The 24,372-nt window shown below is 49.5% G+C and overlaps 1 protein-coding gene across 3 annotated transcripts in view; it reads right to left on the bottom strand.

Moving 5' to 3' along the window:
* SAP30BP (SAP30 binding protein) overlaps nt 1-24,372 on the bottom strand; it is a 36,026-nt gene that overhangs the window by 1,927 nt on the left and 9,727 nt on the right. For 2 of the 3 annotated variants that reach the window (XM_072781571.1, XM_072781572.1), the window contains 7 exons: nt 11,303-11,345; nt 6,496-6,584; nt 3,867-3,958; nt 3,086-3,146; nt 2,559-2,610; nt 1,613-1,671; nt 98-182 (listed from right to left, as the gene is read on the bottom strand). In XM_072781571.1, coding sequence (XP_072637672.1) covers nt 98-182; nt 1,613-1,671; nt 2,559-2,610; nt 3,086-3,146; nt 3,867-3,958; nt 6,496-6,584; nt 11,303-11,345 — 481 coding nt within the window. Of the gene's footprint in view, nt 1-97; nt 183-1,612; nt 1,672-2,558; nt 2,611-3,085; nt 3,147-3,866; nt 3,959-6,495; nt 6,585-11,302; nt 11,346-12,248; nt 12,427-24,372 lie in introns of all 3 variants that reach the window. The other variant, XM_072781570.1, reaches the window with a different exon arrangement.

The following is a 24,372-nucleotide window of genomic DNA, read 5'->3' as shown; positions in this document are numbered from 1 at the left end:
TACGCCCAGATCTCCATGGGCTCTGCTCCCCCAAACAAGGCAGGGAAACCCCGGCTCCATCTGTGGTGTGGCTAGAAGCAGACCAGCCTCCCTTTACCTGCAACTGCTGTGCTGGCTGTGGTGGTGGTGGTGGCTGTGGCGTTGGTTGTGGTACCTTTCTTGGTGCCTGTCACAAACTCGATCTGGAGAGAGAGAAAGGGAAGAGATAAGGGCTGTGCCAAGCAGTTTATCCGCATCCTCGGCCAGCGGGGCTGAGTTTGTGCTGTACAGAGGAGGCAGTGAGAAGCAGCCCTGTTGTGCTAAGAGAGGGAGAGGAGTCCAAGAGGTGCTTGGAGGAGACTTTTATTACATTTTTTTGTGTTCCGGAGAGGGGGGGGGGGCAGAGGGAGAGAGAACTCAAGCAGGCTCCACACCCAGTGCAGAGCCCAAGGTGGGGCTCAATCTCATGACCCTAAAATCAGAACCTGAGCCAAAATCAAGAGTTGGATGCTTAACCCATGGGACCACCCAGGGGCCCCTTTGATTTTTTTATTATTTTTTGGGGGGGAGGGGCAGAGGAAGAGGGAGAGAGAATTGAATTTTACTACTTTGAGGACAGCCTTCTAGACATTGGACTGCTCCCAGCATCACCACATTTCTGCACGTGCAGGGCAAACCAGCTTGCTGCCCTGCCTCACATTTTGGGTGGAGGTGTACCCACCCGTGTGGCAGAAGCACAGCTCTGGTTCCCAGGTGCTGCAGACATGTCCCACACTAAGCCTGGGGTTTGGAATGGGGAGGGAAAGAGACAGAAGGGACACTCCATCAAGCACTAAGAACGAGAAAACCTGATCACCCCAGCACCAGCTCCTGGTGGGTGGCCGCCCCTCTGCTGGGGGTTGGAGGCATCCTGAAGGCTAAGCTGCTGCAGGAGGGTCAGGGCAAAGCCAAGGTGGGCAGACCTGGTGCCAAGGCCCCTTTCTCTCAGAGACTGGTCGTAAAGGGCATAGCGCCCTGAGGATGTTTAGTCTCATCGCCAAATTTCTGTTCTCCAAAGATCTAAACCACGCTGCTGGGCAGCCCAAGTGCCTCAGCGGTTTAGTGCCGCCTTCAGCCCAGGGCATGATCCTGGAGACCCAGGATTGAGTCCTACATCAGGCTCCCTGCATGAAGCCTGCTTCTCCCTCTGCCTGTGCCTGTGCTTCTCTCTCTCTCTCTCTGTGTCTCTCATGATTAAATAAAATCTTAAAAAAAATAAAATGCAGAGCTTTTTTAAAAAAAGTAAATCACGCTGCTTGAGAAGAAGTGCTATTCAGACCCTAAAATAAGGGGTCAGCTGGCCACCAGGCATGGGACCTACAAGGAAGCATGGAGGCAGACTGTGCAGATCAGATCTCAGGAGGAAGACCCACTACTCTATCAGGCCAGGGAGGACACTGATGACCATGCCCAGAGCCAGCAGGGCTCCGCAGCTGTAGCAGGCAGCAGAGGGAGGGGGGAGTGCAGCAAACCACAAGACCCCAGGAAACCAAATGGAAGCAACTGAGAGGCACCTTCAAGCTGAAAGTGGGGGGGCGAGGAACGACACTCCACATACCTGCCCCTCCCCCTAGGACATCAGTCCATCACTTACTTTGGTTCGTTCCTTTTTGGCCTTTTCCAATTTGTCCATTTCAATCTTCTGGGCTTTAGCTAACAAAAACAGGAGAAGATGTTAACAAAAGCAGTCCCGGAACAGCTCCCACGTGAAAGGCCACCTGAAGCCGAGGGACCCCACACCAGCACTTGCTGCCTCCCCTGGGCTTTTGCTCAGTGTGTGCGCTAGCCTCTGGGCCACTGGGCTCACTGTCCTTTTGTGATGGACAAACGGAAGTGCCCGCCCCTGGCCAGCAGAGAGCACAGGCCTCACACAGAAAGGCCCAGGCGCTGGGGCCTTGTCTTGGAGGGGCCAGTTGCTCCCGAGCACTGGCTGTCACCATGTGGGGATGCAGGCCCTGTGTGGATGACCTGCCCAGTGACCAAGAGAAGCCGAGATTACAGATTTGAGGTAAAACGTTGGCAACTGATTCAAGTTAGAGCAAGATAAAATGTGTGTGGGCCAAACAAAACACACCTACAGGCCAGATCTGGTCTGTGGGCTGCTGGGTTAAGGTCTGCCATCGGAGAGCTTGGACTCCTTGAAATTCCTCCCAGTTCTCCCTACGAGGACCTCTGAGGAAATGCTTTCTCGCTGGCTTCAGAATATGCAGTCCCCTTGCCTGGGACACTCTTTGCATCTGCCTGGCTGGCCTCTGGGCACCTTCGAACCTCAGCTCAAACGTGACTTTCTCAGCAAGACTGTCCCCCTCCTTCCGCAGGTTAGCTGGCCCAGCCTGCACCCCCCACCACAACACCCCTCATTACTAGGACTATTCCTTCTCTGCCTTCTGTGCCAGGTCATAAGCCTCCTAAGTCGCAGTGGGTCTATCTCATTCAAGACCGTATACCCACTCCCTTGGAAATGCCCTGACACAGAGGAGACCCTGATATACCTGTTGGCTGACAGCAGACAGGAGGAGAGACAGATAAGGGCCACCTACCTAAGGCCTCATAGTAGGAGTCCTCAGACCAACCGTGGGGGTCAAACATATCCTGGAAAAGTAAGAGTTAATGTTGTAGCCAGCCAGGGTCGTTGAATGACAAATGGCTTAGAAACCCACATCCCTTCTCCCCAAGTCTTCCCATGGATTTTCCTGGCCTGGAGGCTCTTGCCTTAAGGGCATGAGGGCTCAGCTGTTATCCCTGGTCTCTAGCGAAGGGGGTGGCCGATTTGCTCTTGGGAGTCACAGAGGAAGTGATACCTCTCTGTGGGCTGTGCTTTAGGAGCACAGTGATGCACACTCATGTCCTAACCAATCAGGGGCCTGGGGCCAGGTCTGTCGCTGCGATCTCTCTCCTGGACTATTTCAGAGCATTAGGGACTCAAATGAGAGAGCTGGGGGCTGTGCTCTTCAGCCAGTGCTACTGTTACATGGGCCTTTCAGTGGCTCCAGGCTGAATCCAGCAGAATGAACACAGGGCCCTGGGCATCCTCCCTCAGCCCTCAGCCTCTGCATGCAGGACATACCTTTGGATAGTTGGTGCCCAGCTCATCAATTGCACAGAACTGGATCAGCTTCTCGTAGATGCTGAAAGAACAATACCAGAAGGCACTGTGCAGGCTCTAGTACCATGCCTTGTGTGGCAGCAGACTGAGAGAGATCAGAACCGTCTAGTTCTTAGGCTCAGAAGAACCATTTAAACCCAGCTAAACTGTTGCAAGTAAGCTTCCTAATAAAAGGAGAAATGTCCACAGGCATTAAGTCATTCCAAGTCCTTGCCACTTCCAGCAAGATGGATCGTTAGCCAGGAGCCAGGACTGGTATGGTGTTTTTTGGTCTTATCCAGACATCTGACATATGACCCACATCTGGCTGCGTGGCTGGGTCGGGGCCCTGATGCCACCAGACCAAACTGTTTACAGGTGTGGCACTTGCTCAGACCCTGGAGGGAGTAAGACCCAGACACAGCACTGTTCCTAAAACTTGTCACCTGCACGCAGAATCAGTGACAGTTTGGCGGGGAAAGAGGAACCCTCAGGGACTGCCTAGTCCAATTCCCTCACTCTAGAGATGAGATGGAGGCCTTGGGAGGGGCAGAGTGAGGAGGAGACCCCAGCCAGGCCTCTTCCATCCTAGCTCTGGCCTCACGGCCTCCACTCTTCATCCCGGTTTCTGTGTCACTGTAGTTGGGGTGATGGCCCCTTTGGGCACAGGTTACATTGTAGCTGCCACCTCCATGGGGGGTATTCTAGTCCCTAGTCCAATACTGGTGACTCAACTGACCCTGCAGACTCATGGGAAACTCACCTGGGGTTCCGAAATTCTTTCTTTCTTTGAATAATATAGTTCATATCCATTCCTTCCTTTATCTTCCGTTCATAAAGCTTCTGGATCTTGTCCTGCGGAAGAGAAACAGAAGGGCACCTATGACACCACCCTACTCACTGGCAATCCCAGTCTGTGGGCACATATGCTGGGTGGATGCCTGGGCACAGAAGACCCACAGAGCCACGTGAAGCCCTACTCCAGCCATGCTGTCTTTCTCCACCCAGCCTCTGACCAGCGCCAAGCACAAATAAGATAAATGGAGACCAATTTGTTTTTTGTTTTGCTTTCTCCTGACTCCCTCTGGATGGCTGGCAGCGGGGGCAGTAAAACGTCAAGGCAGAGAAACCATGGGGAAGACCATGGATGAAACTCCCCCTCAATTGGCTCCTGAATCATCCAAAGAGGATTTAGGCAAAGCTTTGAGGGGGAATGGAAGGGCTCAATACTGGTTTAAGTTTAACATGGGGTTAGGTCCTCAGTGGGAGACCTGGGAAGGGTAGGTCTTTTCAGAGAAAGGAAGGAGTAGAATTTTTTGGATTTGGCCTCACAAACTTCCTACAGGGTCCTTTGTAGGGAGGCTCATAGATGGCCAATCCCCATGACTTTATTAAGAGGCACTGTGGGGGGTCAAGAGCCCATCTCATTAAACCTCCCCCCACCCCAACTGCAGATCCCTGCTCTGGCTTTTTTTTCTTTTAAAGACTTCAGGCTCCATGCCAGGAGCCAGATGCAGGACTTGATACTGGGACTTGATTGCGCCCTGGGTCAAAGGCAGGCGCCAAACTGCTGAGCCACCCAGGGATCCCCTGGTTTGGCTTTTGATGGGCAAGAGGAGAATCACCTGGCAGGAGCCCGGCCAGTCCCACAGGTTTCTCAAGGCCCACAGAGATGAAATGGGCAGAAGATGGCATCCATACCACCCAGCACAGAAAGAGGCTGCAGAAACCTGAGTCTTGGGGCAGAGCCGCTTCTGAGGGGGAGCAGTCTTACCCAGCAAGGCTGGGGCTGGCCCAGGGCAAGGTTCTCTCTGCAGCCTCCCCCACTAGTGGCGGCTAAATGCACAAACTCTCCAGAAGGAAAACACTTGGGTCACTCTTCACCTGCAAGAGGAGGTGGGCAGGGCTGGAAATCCTGTGTAACGCCCTTTGAGGAACATCAGGAGAGGTGATCTACTCCCTTTGTCAGAAGGCCGAATCTTTCTGCAGAGACTGGCCAGAGGAAGCACTGAAGTGCAGAGAGAGGTCTATAATACATTTGCCAGGGGAGAGGCGACCAAGAGTGGCAACCTTCAACGTTCTCTCTTCAAGGGCAAAGCAAGGAAGCCTCACACAGAAGGCTTGGTGAAACGAGGCCGACCTGTATCTTACAGATTACTTTGCTGGGTTCCCTGGGCCATCAGATGGGTTTTCCCATTTCAGGTCAACTAAAGTGTTCACTTAATGTCATGGTTTCTACCATTAGGAGGATCTAAAAATGAGAAGGACACTGAACTGAAAGGCTGAGAAAGCTGGGTATCTCTGGCAGATTGCTGGACTCCTTACAGGCTGTGGCTTGTTGCCTGGCAGGGAGGTGAGGTGCTACACTGCCGGGTGGACAGCTCTGCCAAGGGAGGAGACTTTTGGGAAAGGAAGAGGACCTGCACTGTGCCCCCAGTCCTGCCCAGCCAGATGCATTCCGCTGCCCCAGGTTCCCTTAGTCATCCATCCATTAGGATGATTCCCTGGGGCTGTGGTGTGGCCAGAGGTGCCAGCAGAACCTATGGGATCAAAGGCAGAGTTGGTGGACCGGGTAGTGGGCAACCTTGGGTGTCAGCCCCAGTGTCTGTCACAAGGTTCTACCCACAGGGGAACCTGCAGAAGGCTAAGGAGAAACAATCAGAGCTGCTGAAAAGGAGCCAGGAGGCCTGGATGGCTCAGTGGTTGAGCATCTGCCTCTGGTTCACGTCATGATCCAGGGGTCCTGGGATGGAGCTCTGTATCGGGCTCCCCAGAGGGAGTCTGCTTCTCCCTCTGCCTATGTCTCTGCCTCTCTCGAATGAATAAACAAAAAAAAAAAAAAAAAAAAAAAAAAGGAGTTGCAAGCCCCAGCTGCCCCCTGAGGCCCTGCTCCCAAGGGAGTAACTGCATTAAATGCTCCAAATCCTTGGGATTTCAAAACCTCCGGCTAAGTCTATGCAGTTTTGTCAGGAGAGGAGGACAGGAATCTCAGGTGCATTAACACTTGTGTATTTACACTTCTATAATCTCTTTTCCATTCTAATGGTCCCTCTGTTTCTTAGAGGAGTTCCCCACTGGCTCACTGCAGAAAATCATGGTATTTTCTCTGCCTAGGCTCAGGACCCCACTGAGGATGAGCTTGGGGTCCTGTTAGAACAGCACACCAGGTAATGTGGCAGAGGCTGGCAGTGGGCTCAGAGCTACCTCCTAACAGGTAAGGCAGAGGCTGGCATTGGTTCAGAGCAACCTCCTGACAGGTAAGCCGGACATGTGAGCTCCTGCCCACCGGCCTGTTTCTTTGACAGAAGGCTTAAAGTCACACCAAACCGGACACCTGACCAGGCCTTCTCCCCCACACAGGATGGGCTGTGGCGGCCAAGCTCTACACTTACTTGTAAGTGGTTCGAACACCTGCCAGGGGGTTCGGGCGGGATCTTGATTTCATCAGGTGACATGTTCCGGACTCTTTCAGAAAAGGAGGCTGTGAGAGAACAGAAGAACTCTGTTGATGTATGTTGGGTGGCAGGGGCTAAACATGGATAGTTTAAAAAAGGCACATCAGATCTTTTCAGGGAGAGGGAAAGGCTATGAAACAGTAAAACGGTGCTCAGAGTGGCTTCTCTGTCATCGGAGTTGAGGTCAAATGACCAGAAGGAGCCAGCGTGTGCCAAGTAGGTGGAAGAGTTGTTCAGGCAGAGGGGACAAGTGTCAAGAATGTGGTTTCCTGCATCCCAGCAGCAAACTTTTCAGGAAAGGGTCTGTTTGAGGTATGCTGGTAAATATTTAACAACCTGCTTGGGGGGGGGGGCAGGGAAAGAGCTATGATTTGCAGCATGTGTCAGTTTCTACGGTACCAATGCTCTTGTTGCTGGACCCAGGCCCAGGAAAAGAGGAGCACCACCAGCTCACAATGTGAACCAGCTCTAGCCCTCTAGCCCACCCCTCAACCCCCCCCCCCCGCTCCCCTACATTCCTATGACACCCTCCCAGGACTCTACTGTCATCCTTCTCATCCTACCCAAGATAAGAGGAGAAAGAGTTCAGGGTTCCCCCTAGGCTCTGGGATTCAAAACATTAAAAACTGCCTTGTGCATAAATGGTATTAAAAAAAAATTACCTGTGTTATTAGCTATTGTCTTTCAAAAATAAACCAATCAACCGTCCTTTTGGTCCACCTCATTCTTGGAAACAAAAGGTCTGATTCTGGGGTGAAGAATCACAACTCCCAAGGGGTAATCCCCTCAGAGATCTGCCACTGCCCACCCAAGATGCTGCATTCTCTGTTCTTTTTGCTGTAGCCTCTGGCCACCCTGGGCCTGTAGAGTATGCTCTGGATCACTCAGACAATGCATCGTTTGTTAAAAGGTTCTGTCCGTGCTCTTTAAAACATTCTCTCATGAAAAGGACCATACAGTGAGCAAACAGCAGGCGGAGAGGGGTGGGGCAGGATGAAGGGAAAGAATGAACAAAACAGCACCAGTAACACCCAGCAAGTACTTACTGGGTAGCCACTGTGTGCCAGGCTCCAGGCCACTATTTCTTAGCCCTGAGAGGCTACCTGGACTGTCTGGTGAGAACCTAGCACAGCCTTGCCTTCTTCTCTCCTTGTGCTGGGTTAATATTTTCTTAGCAGATAAGGTACTTTGATCTCTACTCAGAGTCTCACTACGATGATAAAGAACTCAGGGCTGAGGATATGGCTCCGGGGGCTTTGCCAATCTCTGTTGCTGCAAAACACACCTGCGTACACTGCAAAGCCCAAGGTGGGGGCAGAGTCTCCACATGCTGCCTGTGCCAACTCCCACGGTCGGCAGCGGGTTCTCACTGGGTATGCCACAACCGCAGAGCACTAGACCTGCCACTTTTGGTGAGGGCGAGGATCCTGTCCTGGACCAGTGCAGCTCAGAAGCAGTTTCCCCCAGGGGACCCCATGCTCCTCTTTGCCTGGTCCCTTCCATCTCCTGACTCCTGAAGCAATGATGGCACCCACATCTGGCTGGAGTTCAAGTCTCATCTTGACTTCCCCAGTCTTCTCAGCCCTGGGAGAGACTGGGGTTCTCAGCCTGAGGTCCAAGCAGGCTGCAGAGGCCAGCTGAGAGTGGAACTGGCCAGGGCGAGCTGGTACTTGTTATTTCTGGAGGGCAAAAGCAAGGAGAGACTGGGTAGGTTCTGGGCACATGGAGGGTGAAGCACTCCCTTGGGGTGGAGAGTAGATGTGTACATGACAGAGAGACAAAGAATGCCCTTTGGCATTTGCCAGGAAAGCCTTTTAGAAAAACAGGGTGTGATGCCGTTGCTCAGCAACCCAACCACACTAAAGCTCCAGTGGTATACAGCGTGACAGCAAGGGAGAGCCCCTTTAGAGCTCCTGGGTTAGGAACAAAAGAATTCCTACAAAGTAACTGGCAAGTGAAGGGCCAGTCAGAAAATTAGGTAAAAATTTTCCCATAGCTTCCTGGAGCAATATTTCAGTGATTCTCTTTCCTAAGTCCCAGCATGATTTGAAGTAGAAGACACAAACCCACATAAATGGTTATTTGAGCAGCCACAAAGCCTCAAACTGTTTTCCTAGGAAATTCGTGGAGAAATGTGTCCAGGTACTTGGCGCAGCTCCAGGTACTGTAACTGCTCTTGGGTGTGCTGGGGGCATTCTAGAAGGCCAGCTGTACTCAGGATCTGAGAAGTCTATCTTGGTGATTCATCCTCTGTGCACACCCAAGCCAGGAAACAGTCATGGTATCCATAGCTGCCAGGTATGAATCTGAGCCGAGCAGCGAGTCAGCTGGGGTTACGTAATGGTGGGGAGTAAGGAGTGCCCAAGGCGGGGGGGATCGCGCAGTGGGTACTGTGGGGCTGGGAGCAGGAAGCAGTGGCGTGCTTTCTGGTTCACCAGACCCACGGAGAATCCAACTGGCTTACCACCCCAGGCCACTGTTCCAGGCATGACCACGGGGCATCAGTGGGGCATCTGCAGGGCATGTGCATTCAGCTCTGTCAAGTGGCCACAGTGCTGGAGAGACCCATGAGTCGGCTTCTCTGCTTTCATCTGCTCCATTAAACCTGCGGCTGTCTACACATATGAAAATCCTGCCCATATCTGGGGAGCAATCCAAGAGTCCTATCTCCAGAGTGATTAACAAAAGGAGCTGAGTTCAGGCAGAGCTCAATTATTACCTCGTCAGTGAGAAATACGTAGGAGGATATAAGAGTATGAGGCTTTAAGACCTACTGTGGTGAATGGAGACAGAAATTATGGATGGGGGTAATCCCAGTGAAAGAATATACTGAGCAATAAAATGAAACTATGGATATGCCCAATAACATGGAAGGATCTCAAAAATATATGGTATGTGAAAGAAGCCAGACAAAAAAATAAGGTGATAATTTCAATTCTATCCATGGTTCTCAACGGGAAAGGGGGGGGGGGGGCAATTATGCTCCCTGGGGCCCTGAGGGGATGTTTGGCAATGTCTATCTTTTTTTTTTTTTAATTTTTTTATTTATTTATGATAGTCACAGAGAGAGAGAGAGAGGCAGTGACACAGGCAGAGGGAGAAGCAGGCTCCATGCACCGGGAGCCCGACGTGGGATTCGATCCCGGGTCTCCAGGATCGCGCCCTGGGCCAAAGGCAGGCGCCAAACCGCTGCGCCACCCAGGGATCCCTGGCAATGTCTAGAAACATTTTTCCCCTGTTACATCTGGTAGAGGGAGGGGAGAGCTAGGAGCATCCTGAGACGGAGGATGCTAAAATTTCGTGTCAAACACAGGCCAGTCCTGCCACAAGGAATTATCTAGCTAAAAATGTCAAGGGTGCCATGGCTGAGAAATCCTGATTTTTATGAAATTCTAAAAAAGGCAAAACTATAGTGAAGTAAGTCAAATGCTGCTTGCCTGAGGCCAAGGGAGGAATCGGTCTGCCCTGCTTGCAGGAGGCTTTGCTCTGCTTCCTCTGCAAAGCAGACCAGCGCATCTTCTGAGTGCCATTTTTCTAAGGAGTGAATGCTAAGGTCTAGGAAAATTCTGATTTTTATAGGATTTGAAAAACTCACACTTGGGGATAAAGGCAGAATCCTGCTGAGGGTCTGGGCTATTCATTGTGGCTTGTTCCTACCCAAGCCTTCCTCAGAAAACAAATGTAATGAAACAATTTTCCATTCTTTTAGTTAGGGAAACCAGAATGGTTCCCCAACCTCCCACATCCCATGAAAGGATCCTGTCCAAAAACAGGACAGGTCCAAGGGGCTGCAAGCCACAAAGCCTCCATCTGGAAGCACAGGTGTAGGTTTTGTCGTCTACCTTTGAAGCAAAGCCCGGATAAGCAGGACCCCTGCTCAGTCACTACAGGGAGGGAGGGTCATCCTCTCCGTGAGGTTGGGACAGGTGTTGGCAGAGCTGTTACAAAGTCCATGACCAGGGGATCCCTGGGTGGCGCAGCAGTTTGGCGCCTGCCTTTGGCCCAGGGCGCGATCCTGGAGACCCAGGATCAAATCCCACGTCGGGCTCCCGGTGCATGGAGCCTGCTTCTCCCTCTGCCTATGTCTCTGCCTCTCTCTCTCTCTGTGACTATCATAAATAAATAAAAATTAAAAGAAAAAAAAAAACAAAGTCCATGACCAAACTAAGAGTTGAGGGACTTTCTAAAAAGGATGAGGAGGCTGGAGTTAGCACAGGAATGGTATGACATGTGTGCCATTTTTTCAAACATAACTGCCCTGCCCTCCCAAGTCACAAAAGGCCCTAGACTCTGGGGCTATGTACGAGGCATGTTCCCTCTTGGTGACAAAGTGAAGTGCCAGCAGAGGCCACATGTTTGCTCCTTGAGCATAGGAATATGCCAGCAAAACAGGGCGGGGGCGTACAAGGACAGAGGACAGGCCTAGGGCACAAGGGGAACGCTCCCAGCTGGAGGGGGCCCTCAATCCATCTTGACAACATTGGCAACTGACCAGAGCCCAATGAAATGCACCATGAATCCGATTTTCAAAGAAGAATTGTTCCCTGGGTGTCTTACTCAGACATCTTAGGAAATGCCAAAGGCCCTGAGAGAGCACATGAAGAGAAGGCTCTCAGCAGAACAGTGGCCTTGGCTGAAGCAGAGAGAAGCCCCAGGCAGTGGCAGGCCTGGGCATGGCTGGAAGCCAGTTCGCTCTGGGCAAGGCTCAGAGATCTGCCCCTGAGGCTCCCCCTGGGGTACTTACCAACTAATTCCTGAGGATCTCGCTTTTCTACTTCGGGATTATCCTGTAAACGAGAGACAAATACAAAGAGGTAAGCCTGGGACTCCTAACCCTCAGTTCCTCTCTTCACTGAAACCACTAAGGATTTTAAGGGAGGAGAAAAGGTGCAGGCAACACAAGGAACCTAAGAGTGAGCTGGTGCTCTGGGGGCCTTCTGGGGCCCCTGAACCTCCTACACCCCCTTCCTCATCAGAGCAGCCAAGATGGTCCAGATGCCCGCTTCAATCCCTCCTCCACAGCCCCCAGCAAGGACCAGTACCTACCGATGCCAAGGAGAGCAAATGCCAGCCACCTGTCACCTGTACACCTGGACCCTGCCTGCTGTCTCCATGGGGCCTGGTCAGCCACCCCTACCCAGTACTGAGGAAGCAAAATGTGGCAACTTTGTAACATAAGACTCGCAAGACTAAAGCACAAAAGACTATCTGCTTCCAAGAGATTTTTCTTACTTTCAGTTTAAGCAAAAAAGGGAGACTTTATATAAGGGGCTAGCTCCTGGAACCCTGGAGCAGGCAGGTACTGGGCCGTTAATAAGGGACTGAACCAGGCCCCAGGACGGCCCTGGCACAGGGCAGCTTCTCTCCTGGCTCACCTCTTGGCGCTTTACATTGGCTTTATATCTCTCCAAAGAAAAAGCTTTCTCTGATCCTTAACGCAAACTTCTGCCCTGCAACACCCACTTCTACAGGTCCTTCAGCGACGGCCGGGTGCAGAAACTTTTAAAAGCAAAGGTTTCTTATCAGACGTTTTTCTGGATTTGCTCTGTATTTCAAAGCTCAGAGTAAGTGCTTCACCTAACCAAATTCACCCGGAGAAGGCTCCGGTCCCAGCTCCCGTCGCAAGCCCAGGCAGTGGGGAGGCCTTCCCTTGCTTCCATCGTCCCAAATGCCCAAGAACAACAACACACCTGTCTTCCCCATCTGGCGGGGGGGACATCCGGCCCCTTACACACAGTCAGATCAGGAGGTCTCAAGTGCCACGACATGCTAATGAGCAAAGTGGCAGAAGCTGTGCTCACAACAAGCTGCTGGATCTTATTTCTTTCTCCTTTGGTTGGTGGGGGAGGAGACAAGACAGTAACAATTCTGGAACAAAGTAAAATGGGCACATGGACACAGCTGCAGACCTCTGTGTACTCCACTTACACGAAGAGATGTTACATCAGAATTAACACTTCAGAAAGGAAGGTGCCAGGCAGCCACCAAAAGCCCTCCTGTGCGATGGCTCCATGCCAAGAGCAGAGTAGTAGTTCTTAGCCTGCTTCCCCAAAAAGTCCCTCCCAACTCTGGGACAGGCCCAAACCCCTCACTCTTCTGAACACTGCAGCTATTCATTCAACCTGGATGGGCCTATCCTCCAGGCCCGGCTGCTTAGCAACCCATCTCCTCCAGTCCTTACTCCATTCCCTGCCAGTCAGGTGGGCAGAGGGGAGGCAGGCCTGCGCTAGGGAACAGAGGGTTGGGAGCCATGCCTGAGGAGTGCTGTGCCAAATTCAGGTTGATCATCAATCAGCTGGTCTACAGAGAGTGCCCGTCTCCAGCAGCCCCACAAGAATCCCTTTGTAGCAGTGACTCCAAAGGAACCAGTGTTAAAAAGAGTGTGGCAGCAACAAAACGCGAAGACTGTAAGAGGTCCTTAAATATTCCCTCTAGGGGACAGCTTTCTGGGTGCTAATTGTGAGAAAACATCAGCACAAGATTGTGGGTACATTCTACCTCCCCTCCCTTTCCAGACCAGTTGGCTGGTATTCTGAGGACTGACCTTAACCATTCAAAGGCCCCCTGGGGGCTCCTTCCCAAAGCACAGCAGGGCACCAGCCCCTCAGCTGGCCCCGAAGAAGGAGGCAAGATGGCCAAGTGGGAATCCTACCCGGCCTACCCCAGAGGGACAAGGAAACGCAGTTACCAAACCTGTCTCTTCTCAAGGGAAAATACTTGTTCTCTTGAGGGTTCCTTGGGAAGGGTGAAAGAAAGGCTGTGAGCTATCCCGGGGGCCTCCAAGCAGCCTGTGCCCCCAGTGAGGTGGGGTGGGGATTCCCACATTTCACAAGGTCCTCTCCTGGCTCAGCTGAGGATGTTTAGTCACATCTCAGGGAGAAAGGCAATGTTAGGGCAAAACCACCAACAGGAAGGTGTTCTCTCTTCTTTCAGTCTTTCCTTTTTTGGCTTGGTTCCTCATTCTTTCAAAATAATCTTTCTACACAAACACAAAAAGTGATAAAGTTGATAGTTGGTTTCAATTTGCCAACTGCTCTGCTTTTTTTTTTTATTCTTACCATGCACAGGCATGCGCACATGCACATACATGGGTGGGGCGTGTCCAGGGCATACTCAGGCCCCATGGAGCTATGGACTCTTACTCAACCCCAAACCCAACATCCCCAGAAACAACCCCCACTCCCCATCACTGCAGAGGAATTCAGCTCCCTGATCCCTCCATGCAAAGCACCAACCTATGAACCATGGACCCAACTCGAAGTGCAAGAAGATTCTTTTGCCTTAAGAGAATCCTAAAAACTGAATATATAAATGAGCCACCATGAACTGGAAGGACTGGAAACCACAGAGGTTTTCACAAAGGTCTCCTGGAAAGACTTTGGAATCTGTGGTTGTTCAGATCCTCCTCCTCCCTGTCACAGCCACCTACCGGACTCCTAGGCATGGACAATGAAACAATGGGAATCTGTGCCTCCTGGTGGCCACACCTTGTTAGATTTTAGAATGTAATTCTGTCCTCTGACATGAATAAGCTGGGGTGTGAGCCTGTGGAACTCCTGGCCAAGATGCCCCCAAAGAAGCCAACAACCGACGTTCTTTTGAATCCAAAAGCAGTTTAATCCCACCTCTTGCCCTGAGCATTACAAGTATGCTCAGTTATGCCCTACGTGAAGGGCCTGGTGCCATACATCAGTGTTCTTCAAAGGGGAATGAGCCGAGGACTTCAAACGATGCTGAAGAAAGGTCAGCAATGAAGGAGAGTTGGTAGGTCTGCTGAGATCAGAGAGGATGACTGTCAAATACCCCAAAGATGCTTTTTGGGACCATTTACCCTCAACTGTCCCTTGAGGTAAATTTCATCCAATGAAAGCAGCCTCAGTTGGGAAGACAGGCCTGGGGACAGGTGGTCCACACTCAATACAAAGACCTAGAAAGACACCCTTCTCCTCCCAGTCATGCCTCAGATACCAGGAATTCAGTACAAAATGAACCAAGCACCCATGGTAGTTATTTTGGAAACCACCCATGAAAAACATCTGATGAAGTATTTCATATGACAGAGCTAAGGAGAGAGATGAAAGATTCACATTATTAAACTGCCAGTGGTTCAGGACAATGGCTATACAAACCTGCCATAGATTCTCTCTATCCCCTTAAGGAGGCTGAAAGGAACAGTTAGGAGGATACAAGTAAAAAGCAACAAGAAGCCACTGTTCCTTTTCTTCCCCCGAGGTGGTGTTTTGGAACCCACGGGGGTCCCTGTCTTGACTTGTAGGAATCCATCCCCCTGGCCTCCAGGTGGATATTCTCAGTTGGTCAAAGTCCTGAACCCAGGCAGGAGGCATGGAACCCAACCAGGAGGCATGTCCAGAAACCTGCACAGACCTGGAGGTGACAGTGCATGGCCTTCAGGTGTGGCAGGCTGAGGGGCTCCCCGGCAGTTCACCGGGAAGGTGAAAACAAAGCATCTCATCTAACAGGTCCTAGGGGAAAAGACCAGGTAAACCACCTCAGCTGTCTAGTTCAAGTCCAATGAAGACATGAAAAATAAAAACACACAACTCCTGAAGAAGCCAAGTGAGAACACGGGAAATGAGTGCTGAGCTGGTCAAAGACACCAATTCTGTGGCAAGGTCTCCCTGGCTGACTGTGCACTCCTCTAACCTCCCGAGGCTCCTCCTGAGCTTAAAGCCTCACCAACCGGGGCACCAGGACACAAAGTGGCCACAGCAGCCCAGAGGATGGCCATGAAGTCAGAGATCTGAACCCACCCAACTTTGGTTCCTTAATCAACTGTGTCTGAGACCCGTAAGAAGGCAGCAGCCATGACAGAAACCCTGTTCTCAGGGACTGTAGAACCTGGAATGTGGTTCCCTCTGCAGAGAACACAAAAAAGTCCAGCTACTCAGAAACTGCTTCTGATCAGAGGAAGGAAGCAGACACAATATGGCTCCATGACGTGGGATAAGCGGCCATTTGAGCTGGGAGGATTTGCTCAGCAGAGAAGTACCAGATCCTGGTCGTGAGAATGGAGGTTTATTTACAGCCAACAATACTCCATCAATCCGTCCCAGAGCCAGCCTCACAAAGCACGCTCAAGGGCCCAGTGTCCAAATGGAGACAAAGCAATGCAGCCTCCAGCAGCTGGATTCTGTCCAACCTAAACGTGGCTTTTTCGGCCCAGCTTTGGGAGCTTAGGCTCAGAGAGAGCACTCTGAGAAGAGGGCAGAGGGCAGCCTCTCCCCACTGCTGGGGAAGAATGCTACAGACTGTACATTTTCTGATAAATGACGTAATCTTGCTTCTTAAAAGTAGGGTGGCAGCCGGGGACGCAGATTAGTAAAACAATGCCTTCCAAACCTTCAATTCTCTCAGATCTGGGACTGGCCAAGTAGTTATTAAGTCCTGGTGAAATCTCACTTAGCAATGATTCCTCTCTGGGGCTCGAGGCCCTGGGGGACTCCCTGCAGCCATGTCAGCCTCCTCCTCCCAGCACAGAGCCGCACCAGGGCCTGGGGAAAGCCCGCTCCCTGGAACACATCCTCCCTATTCTTGCTGCAAGTAAGCCTCACTGAGGCCTCAGTCCTCAGCTCCAGGAAGTCTTCTTCCGCCCCACTCCCACCCAGCTGATGAGGACATTTGCTCTATTCTGGGCTCTATCTTAGTTAACACTATGCTCCCAGCACCTGCAGGTTAGTGCCATGCCCACAACAGGTGCTTAAACATTGCTCAACATTGATGAAACACACACACACATATGTAGAGACACTCTCCTTTCTAATGGGCCAGTGGTCCATTCCTCAGCCCGGTTCCCCCCGCCCCCTGACTCTGGACCTATTTAAGTCCACAGTTAGTGTCAATGTGCGACTCAATGCCAGACAGGGAGGCAGCAGAGATGGACTAAGAAAGAGGCCAGACTTGGCGACAAAAAGCTGATGAGAGACAGGCAGAAGAAGGTGGCGGGGGCATCAATACTGAATTAAAAAAAAAAAATCTAGCTTGTCACTCCTAATCCCAAAACAAAAATAATTATTATATAGTTAACTCATTTACTTATCCATAGATCATTTATCGAGCATTTATTGTATACCAGGCAGTGGGCCAAACAATGGGCAACTCAATCTCAGGGAATTAATTGTGTTATGCTAAGCACTTCAAGGAGACCATCTGATTCTCAGACAGTACCATGAAGTGTGGGCGGACAGCACTGCAGTTTCCAAAATGATAAGTATGCCTAGGAAGCCCCTTGAAGGCATCAAGATGAGATGAATGTGTGAGCCACTTCGGGTTGCCAAGAAGCAGCAATTCTGGAACTTCTGTCAAAATACCTCCAAGCTCCCGAAAAAAATTACTGTGATTTAACAGGCAAGGATGAGGCATAGTGAGGACTATCAGTAACCCCAAGGCTCAGCAGAAGTCACTGATCCCCATGCTGCACAGGACAGCCCTCCATGTCATAGACGCCCAGCGTCTATGCCCTGTTTTATCCTAACACACACACAGGGGAGCCTTGGAGAAAGCCCGTCACCAGCACATTTCCTTCAGTTGTATCCTGTTGGCCAGGATTGGGTCACTGCCATGGCACACTGCCGGCCTGGGGATGGAAACAGTCAACTTATCAGAAAAATGGGCGGAAGTTGGTGGGGCCACTTTGGATCCAAAGGACTCACCTATACTCCCAGCTTACTGACAGGAAGGCTCAGTTCCCCAAGCAGAGGTTTCTATAGGGAAGGGTTAAACAGGCATCCGCTAAGACAAATTAAGCTAGCTCTCAACCTGGCCTTGCAGACTGAAGAGGAAAAGACTTTCTTTTCCCTATCTGAAAAACTTAGCTCAACAAAGCCAATATTGCTCAACGTGGTGCTGATGCTCTGTCACATGGAACCAACCAGACTTCAACGTAAATGCAAGGCTCTGGCCAGGAGCCATTCCAAAGGAGAGACTTTGTTATCTGACTATTCCAAGTATAATCTCATATTTGATTCAAGACATCTGAAGACTCTGAGCTTCTTGAAAGTAGTACAAATTGTTTGAAGAGGGCCATTCCATTCCTCCCTCTTATACCTGGGGTGTCTGTGTTTGGGTATAGAGATCATCTTACATAAAAAATTTGAGTTAAGGGATGCCTGGGTGGCTCAGTTGGTTAAGCATCTGTCTTCAGCTCAGGTTATGATTCTGGTGTCCTGAGATCAAGCCCCATATTGGGCTCCCTGCTCAGCAGGGAGTCTGCTTCTTCCTCTCCTTCTGCCCCCTGACCTCTCTCAATGAATAAATAAAAAAATCTTAAAAAAAAAAAAAAGAATTTGAATTAAGCCTTCAGTAGTGGGTCAGGTTGCATTTTTTTCTTAAAGGTTTTCCAATAAAAAGTGTTTCTATACTTCAAGTTGTTATTTGGGGCAGGGTGGAAGGGCTTGGAGTCAGACAAAGACATAGGAAATAGCTTTGTGAGTCTGAGGGCAGAAAAGTGAAGTCTTTCTGACACAACTCAACATGGTCACCAAATTACAATAGCATTATCCCAACTGAGAGGTCAGCCACCAAACTGAGGTGTTAAGATTAACATGTAGGACAAAAGTAACGTATGCCAGAAAGCCAGGAGACTGGAAAGGTGAACTGGCTGCCATCTACATACTGGCAGGAAGAAGAATTAACGATTTACAGGTCCAGAAGCAAAGCCAGTACCTTTAAAGCACGGTTTAGAAAACATTTACTTAACTCCAAAGTTAGGAATGGAAATGAACAAAATCTTAGCACAGCATCGTTTCAAGGGACAAGGATTAGAACACAGAATGAAGGTGGGAAGTGCTGGATCCCGAAGGACAGGCAGCTTGCTTTCTGCATCACAGAGTTTCAAAAAGATAAATCCTGACTAGGGAAGGAGGCACCCAGCCACACCTTGGTTAGTAATCTGTGGCATCTGGGCCTGAAGGGGAGAAATATGTTGGGGCTTGCACTGCTGAAGGCGGGCCGACTGGGCATGCAGGGGCTCCTTCTGGCTGAAGAACCACAAAGGAACAGGGTGAGGCTTCTGGGAGTCTGAGCTTCAGTTGACTTTGTGCAAGTGCAGTCAAGAAGGCCCTGCTGGCAGGTCAGTGGAGCCAAGTGGGGGGGGGGGGGGTCAGAGGGAGAATAATGGTTGTTCTCCTCTGCACGAGATCACAACTTCCAGCAATTACATTTCTACCAGCAGTGTTCAGCTTAAGATGTAAAAAAAAAAAGATGTAGCCAGGCCGGGGATCCCTGGGTGGTGCAGTGGTGTTTGGGCCTGCCTTTGGCCCAGGGCACGATCCTGGAGACCCGGGATTGAATCCCACGTCGGGCTCCAGGTGCATGGAGCCTGCTTCTCCCTCTGCCTGTGTCTCTGCCTCTCTCTCTCTGTGTGACTATCATAAATAAATAAAAAAAAAAAAACAAAAAAAAAAGATGTAGCCAGGCCTTCTTTGGAAGGTGGCTAGACAAAGGACCTAGCTTGGAATTCAATCTGGACAACAAAAGAGCTACTTCCCTCTACAAAAGAGCTACAGCCTACACCCTCCCCCTCTCCCAATCTCTGTCTTGTCTGTTACTCAGATCAGATCACCACTTAAAATGATCGGATCACCACTTAGAACTACAGATCCCAGCCTGGGGTGGGATGGGTTCTCCCCAGCATGGAAATTCCATGACCATTTCATTTCCATGAAATTCCATGCCTATTTCTGCAAGGGCACCCCTTGCCTTGTTAAAGCATGAGGACTGAAGAACGCCATCCGGCTGTTCATTGTGGTGAGAGCAAGGAAACTCGAATGTTAAGTCAGCCTGGGCATTCTCAACAGTTCAAAGGCCACGTTACAACTTCCAACAAGAAGTTCAGAGTGGATGGCTCCCAATCCAGCAATGGTCAAGGGCCATTTCCTTCTCTGGTCCTAGGTGAGTCATGCTCTAAGTTTTTTTTTTTTTTTCTTTTCCCTAATCAGCACTCAAAGGATCATGAGGTATAGGAGGCAGAACATGGAGGAAGGTAAAATGACAAAACCAAGATGGAGGGACCAAGTACATATTCTCCCTCCCACGCCCTGAACAACACCACACTAGAAGCTAACACATACCATCCAACCTCCCAGTAACCCCATTAGGCAGACAAAATTATTCCTATTTCATAGAGGACTAAACTGAGGCAAAATCCAATGAAGTGGCTTCTCGCCCAGAAGTAGCAATGCTGCAACCCGAGTCTATCTGACCCAAAGCCTAGTAACACTGCTTCCCAATATCCTCCCTCTAGACTATGAAGTGGCAGATAATAACGGTTTCTATGAAGCCTTTGGTTCAACCACTGGGGAAAGCCAGCATCAACGACTAATGAGGAAAAATATCTTTCCAGGAATGACTCCATAGTAGGTCACAGAACAAAGAAGTTAAGCTCTCAACTTAAGGAGAGGACAGCCAGAAGTGTTACCTTTTAACTATAACGATTAGGGGAAAGAGCTCAAGGGTCCCCAGTGTTCCAGCGAGTAATGTCTGAGTTGACCTGAATGGAATGGCTGGTACTGAAGACTTAATCATATTAACAGCGGGTGGGATGGGTTCTCCCCTGGCCCTGAGTCTAGAGACTTCCTGGGAGCTTACAGAAGGAATGCTACCAAATTCTGACTGCTACTAAGCCCTCCTCCCTTAACGGGTGAACGATCATGAGGACTGTGAGGAGAACTCAAGTTTTAAAAAACGAGTTATAGGGATCCCTGGGTGGCGCAGCGGTTTGGCGCCTGCCTTTGGCCCGGGGCGCGATCCTGGAGACCCGGGATCGAATCCCATATCGGGCTCCCGATGCATGGAGCCTGCTTCTCCCTCTGCCTGTGTCTCTGCCTCTCTCTCTCTCTGTGACTATCATAAGTAAATAAATAAAAATTAAAAAATAAAAAAAAATAAAAAACGAGTTATAATAAATAAATAAATAAATAAATAAATAGATAGTTATTTCTTCTGACCCACATAAAGAGTACACTATGTGTTCTGTCCAGAGAGTCTAATCAAAAAGAAATTGCTTACATGCAATCTTACTCAGTAACAACTTTAAACATAAAATAGTTTTTGCTACTACAGTGTACTAATTCTGGTTTCTATTCTAGCTGGCTCATTTGAGAAGAGCTATGGGAACTGATGTGAAAAGTGTGCTAATGACTGGTCTCACCCCTAAAATAAAAGCTGGATTTCAACCTTTTATCATTCCCCTTTGATAGTATTTAAACAATGACAAAAATTTTTTTTCTTAGAGCGGTTTCATTGAGATATAACTCAAGTCCCATTCGATTCTTAAGTGTTTAGCTTTTAAATTTTCACTTGTGTCCCATTATTAGTTCTGAAAATGTTCATTACTCAGTTGGAAACAAAACTAGATGCAAACTATATATGCTGTTATATAGGCAAACATAAAAGTACAGAAGAAGAAAAAAAAAAAGTACAGAAGAATGTAAATGAATGCACTGTCAGGACTGTGGAATATTTTAACTAAATATTAAATTCCTGCTACTGTAATAATTTGGCAATAAAATAAAAACAAAAACAAACCTTGATAGGATAAACACCAGAAAAACCGTACCATATAACCCCATCAGATGTCAAAGACTTCTAAGAAAAAGTCTACATTATGCTCTAACAGATAAGCTCTGCTGTACTATCCTGAAAAATAATTCTCAGAACATTCCACAAGCATGGGTTGTCTGGAAGCTCACAATGCAAAGGCACACAATAACCACCGTGAAGGCTGGAAAGGGACTCATGGTTCCTATGCCACACCATACAACCTGCCTTCCCACCTTAAAATTTATTTATTTGAGGTAGAGAGGGAGAGGAAGAGAAAATGAACATGGGAGAGAGGGGCAGAGAGAGAGAGAATCTCAAGCAGCCTCGGCACTGAGCACGGAGTCCGATGTGGGGCTCGATCACAACCTGAGCCGAAACCAGGAATCATACATTTAACCAACTGTGCCACCCAGGAGCCCCAGAGCCCGTCCCTCTTAAGTATTCTTTACAATTTATAGCCAGAACACGTTCTGGAGTCTCTTTCCTTAAATGGTCGATGAACAGAATGAAGGATTTCAACTGGAAGTGCTGCCCACGTACAATTGCTGGTAGGCTCCTGAAAGTTCTTCCTAAAAATCAGTAGTCAGTAACAAATTCCTCGGAAACAAGCTCCATAGGCAGTTTCCAGGCTCCAGATCAATGAAGCCTGAAAAGATCAATAATAATGCTGGGTCCAGGGAGAGGCTGGAGAGGACAGGAAAGGAAGTAGGAGATTACTGAGTCAGCTCTACCCATCGCAAATCCCTCCTCTAGACTTCAAGCCAATTCATAACAAATGGTGACTGAGACACTTGACCTTCTTAAGGGAATTCAAGTGTGTGAGGTACAGTCACTGTACTGCGCACTACGCTGAGCCAGGCCTCCGGGGAGGGTGAGAACCTTACCAAGTCCCAGTGTTCTGGAACTCCGAGACAATCTACCAACGCAGTTCCTAAACTGCCAGTTTGGGAACTGTTAGGAACTGTAGCAAACTCACAAAGGTACAAATGACATTTAAAAATTTCAAGGCAGGGGCTCCTGGCTCAGTCAGTTGAGAGTCTGGCTCTTAATTTCGGCTCAGGTCATGATCTCAGAGTCCTGGGATCGAGTCCCATGATGGGCAGCTCTGCACTAGATGTGGAGCCTGTTTGGGACTCTCTCCTTCTGCCCCCACCCCCTTCCACTCTCTTCCTCTCAAAATAAATAAATAATTAATTTTTTAAAAAGCCCTTATCATTTTCACTTGTTTTTTTTTTTTTTTTTTTTTTTTAAAGATTTTATTTATTCATGAGAGACACAGAGAGAGAGAGAGGCAGAGACACCGGCAGAGGGAGAAGCAGGCTCCATGCAGGGAGCCTGATGTGGGACTCGATCCCGGGTCTCCAGGATCATACCCCAGGCTGAAGGAGGCACCAAACCACTAGGCCATCAGGACTGCCCTAAAGTAATTAATTTCAAGGGAAAAACAGCATTACTCAACATCTATCAAATACCACACAAATTCACATGTTACCTTTACCTCAAGTGGCTACCAAATTGTGAGAAGAGTAATGTTGATTGTTTGCAGCTAATTGTGAGGTATTTCTTTTGGCCTATGAGAGTTCTGTGAAAAATTCCTGAGACACCAAGGGTGCCATGAACCGAGAAAATGTGGTAACTTCTGACCTACAGGATGAGGGCATCCAACCAGACCCAGTTTTGTTAAAACTGGCTGCCAACAACTAACTGCATTTTAGACCATGGACCGGACGTCTACACATGTCACATCACCTGGTAAAGGAGGCATTACAGATGAACTGAGGCAGCTGTAGCCATGAGCCAGTAGTCCCACAGCTGGAGGGGAGCCAAGCCAGTGCTCAATCTAGGTCTCCTGACTCCAAGTCCACTAACCTGGATCAAAGGAATGACCCCACAATTCCTCACTATTTTCAGGGTCAAAGAGTCTCAAAAATGTTTTTTTTGGGGGGGGGCACCTGGGTGGCTCAGGTGGTGAAGAGTCTACTTTCGACTCAGGTCCTGATCCCAGGGTCCTGGGATGGAGTCCCATGTTGGGCTCGCTGCTCTTCAGGGAGTCTGTTTCTCCCTCCCTTTGCCTCCCCACCCTGACTCAAGTTCTTTCTCTCTCAAATAAAATAAAATCTTAAAAAAAAGAAATAATTTATGTAATTAGGGTTATACACACCTTTAAAAAAATGCCGGAACTGTACTTTCTCCCACCCGATGCCACCTCCTTGACCCAGAGATGCTATTTTGTTTTGACAGATGTTTGCTTTTTGGGCCAAGAGGATTCTTTCCCTGGGTCAAAGCTGGGACTGCAGCACCTCAGGGAGGCCGGCAATCCCACCCCAAAAAGTGTAGCCAGCCCTCCCAGTTAGCTGGCAGCGGGCCGCTCCAGCTTTTCCATGCCAGGTCATCAATGCCCGTGTTTGTTTTCAACGGAAGGGCGGGTCAGAGACAGTAAGCCAGTGGAAATACCTCCATCCACAGGAACTGTGGGAGCAGGGGAAAAAAAACAAGGGAAAACGTTCCAGTGTAGCCGACACAGAACACGGACAAAGGAGAGTGGGAAAAGGAAACCCATATGCCAAGGGCAAACAGATGGAGGAAACACTTAAGCCATCTGGCACCCCTGTCCCCACACAGTAAAGAGCTGAGCAGAGGCCTGCCACTTCCGGTCTGTTTTTTTCTAGGACAGCAGTGCCACCTTCTGTTGAGTAATCAGATCTGAGTCAGGCCGCTGACTGCAGAGGTGAGACCAGAAAATTGGAAGTTAGATGAAAAAAGACGCGATGGAACACAAGTGCTGAGGCATTCTGCTTCCCGTGGAATGCTCAGCCACCTCCTTTTCTCTAGTTAGGGGCAAACTCAGCTCCCCAGAGCTCGATCTTGGCTCCCCAGGGTGATGGGTCAGGACCAAGGGCTCCCCCCAGAGGTGGATCTGGAGTTACCATTTCTTACTCCAACTCCCAAATGGGGAACTTTGTGCTCAGAGGTAACCCCAAACATCACTGATAAAAACTAGGGCAATTCCCAGTCTTTGTATTCTACACTTTTACTTTCCAAAGTCAGCAGGTAATAAGTGAGGTTAGAGAAGGATACTCAACTTTGATTATCCATAATGCCCAAGCCCCCTCCCAGGACACCACTTGGGGGGTTAGTCCAAATCCATGTTTCTCTAGGACATTCTTGACAAATGCTTTCTTAAAACTTGTCTGAAAAAGGTCCAGAAGCAGGGAGCTCACTACCTTGTGAAGCAAATGTGTCCCCTGTAATTCT

The sequence above is a fragment of the Canis lupus genome, chromosome 16 (genome assembly GCF_048164855.1).
Source record: "Canis lupus baileyi chromosome 16, mCanLup2.hap1, whole genome shotgun sequence".
In the NCBI taxonomy this organism is placed as follows: Eukaryota; Metazoa; Chordata; class Mammalia; order Carnivora; family Canidae; genus Canis; species Canis lupus.
This window is presented reverse-complemented; position numbering and strand designations above follow the sequence as displayed.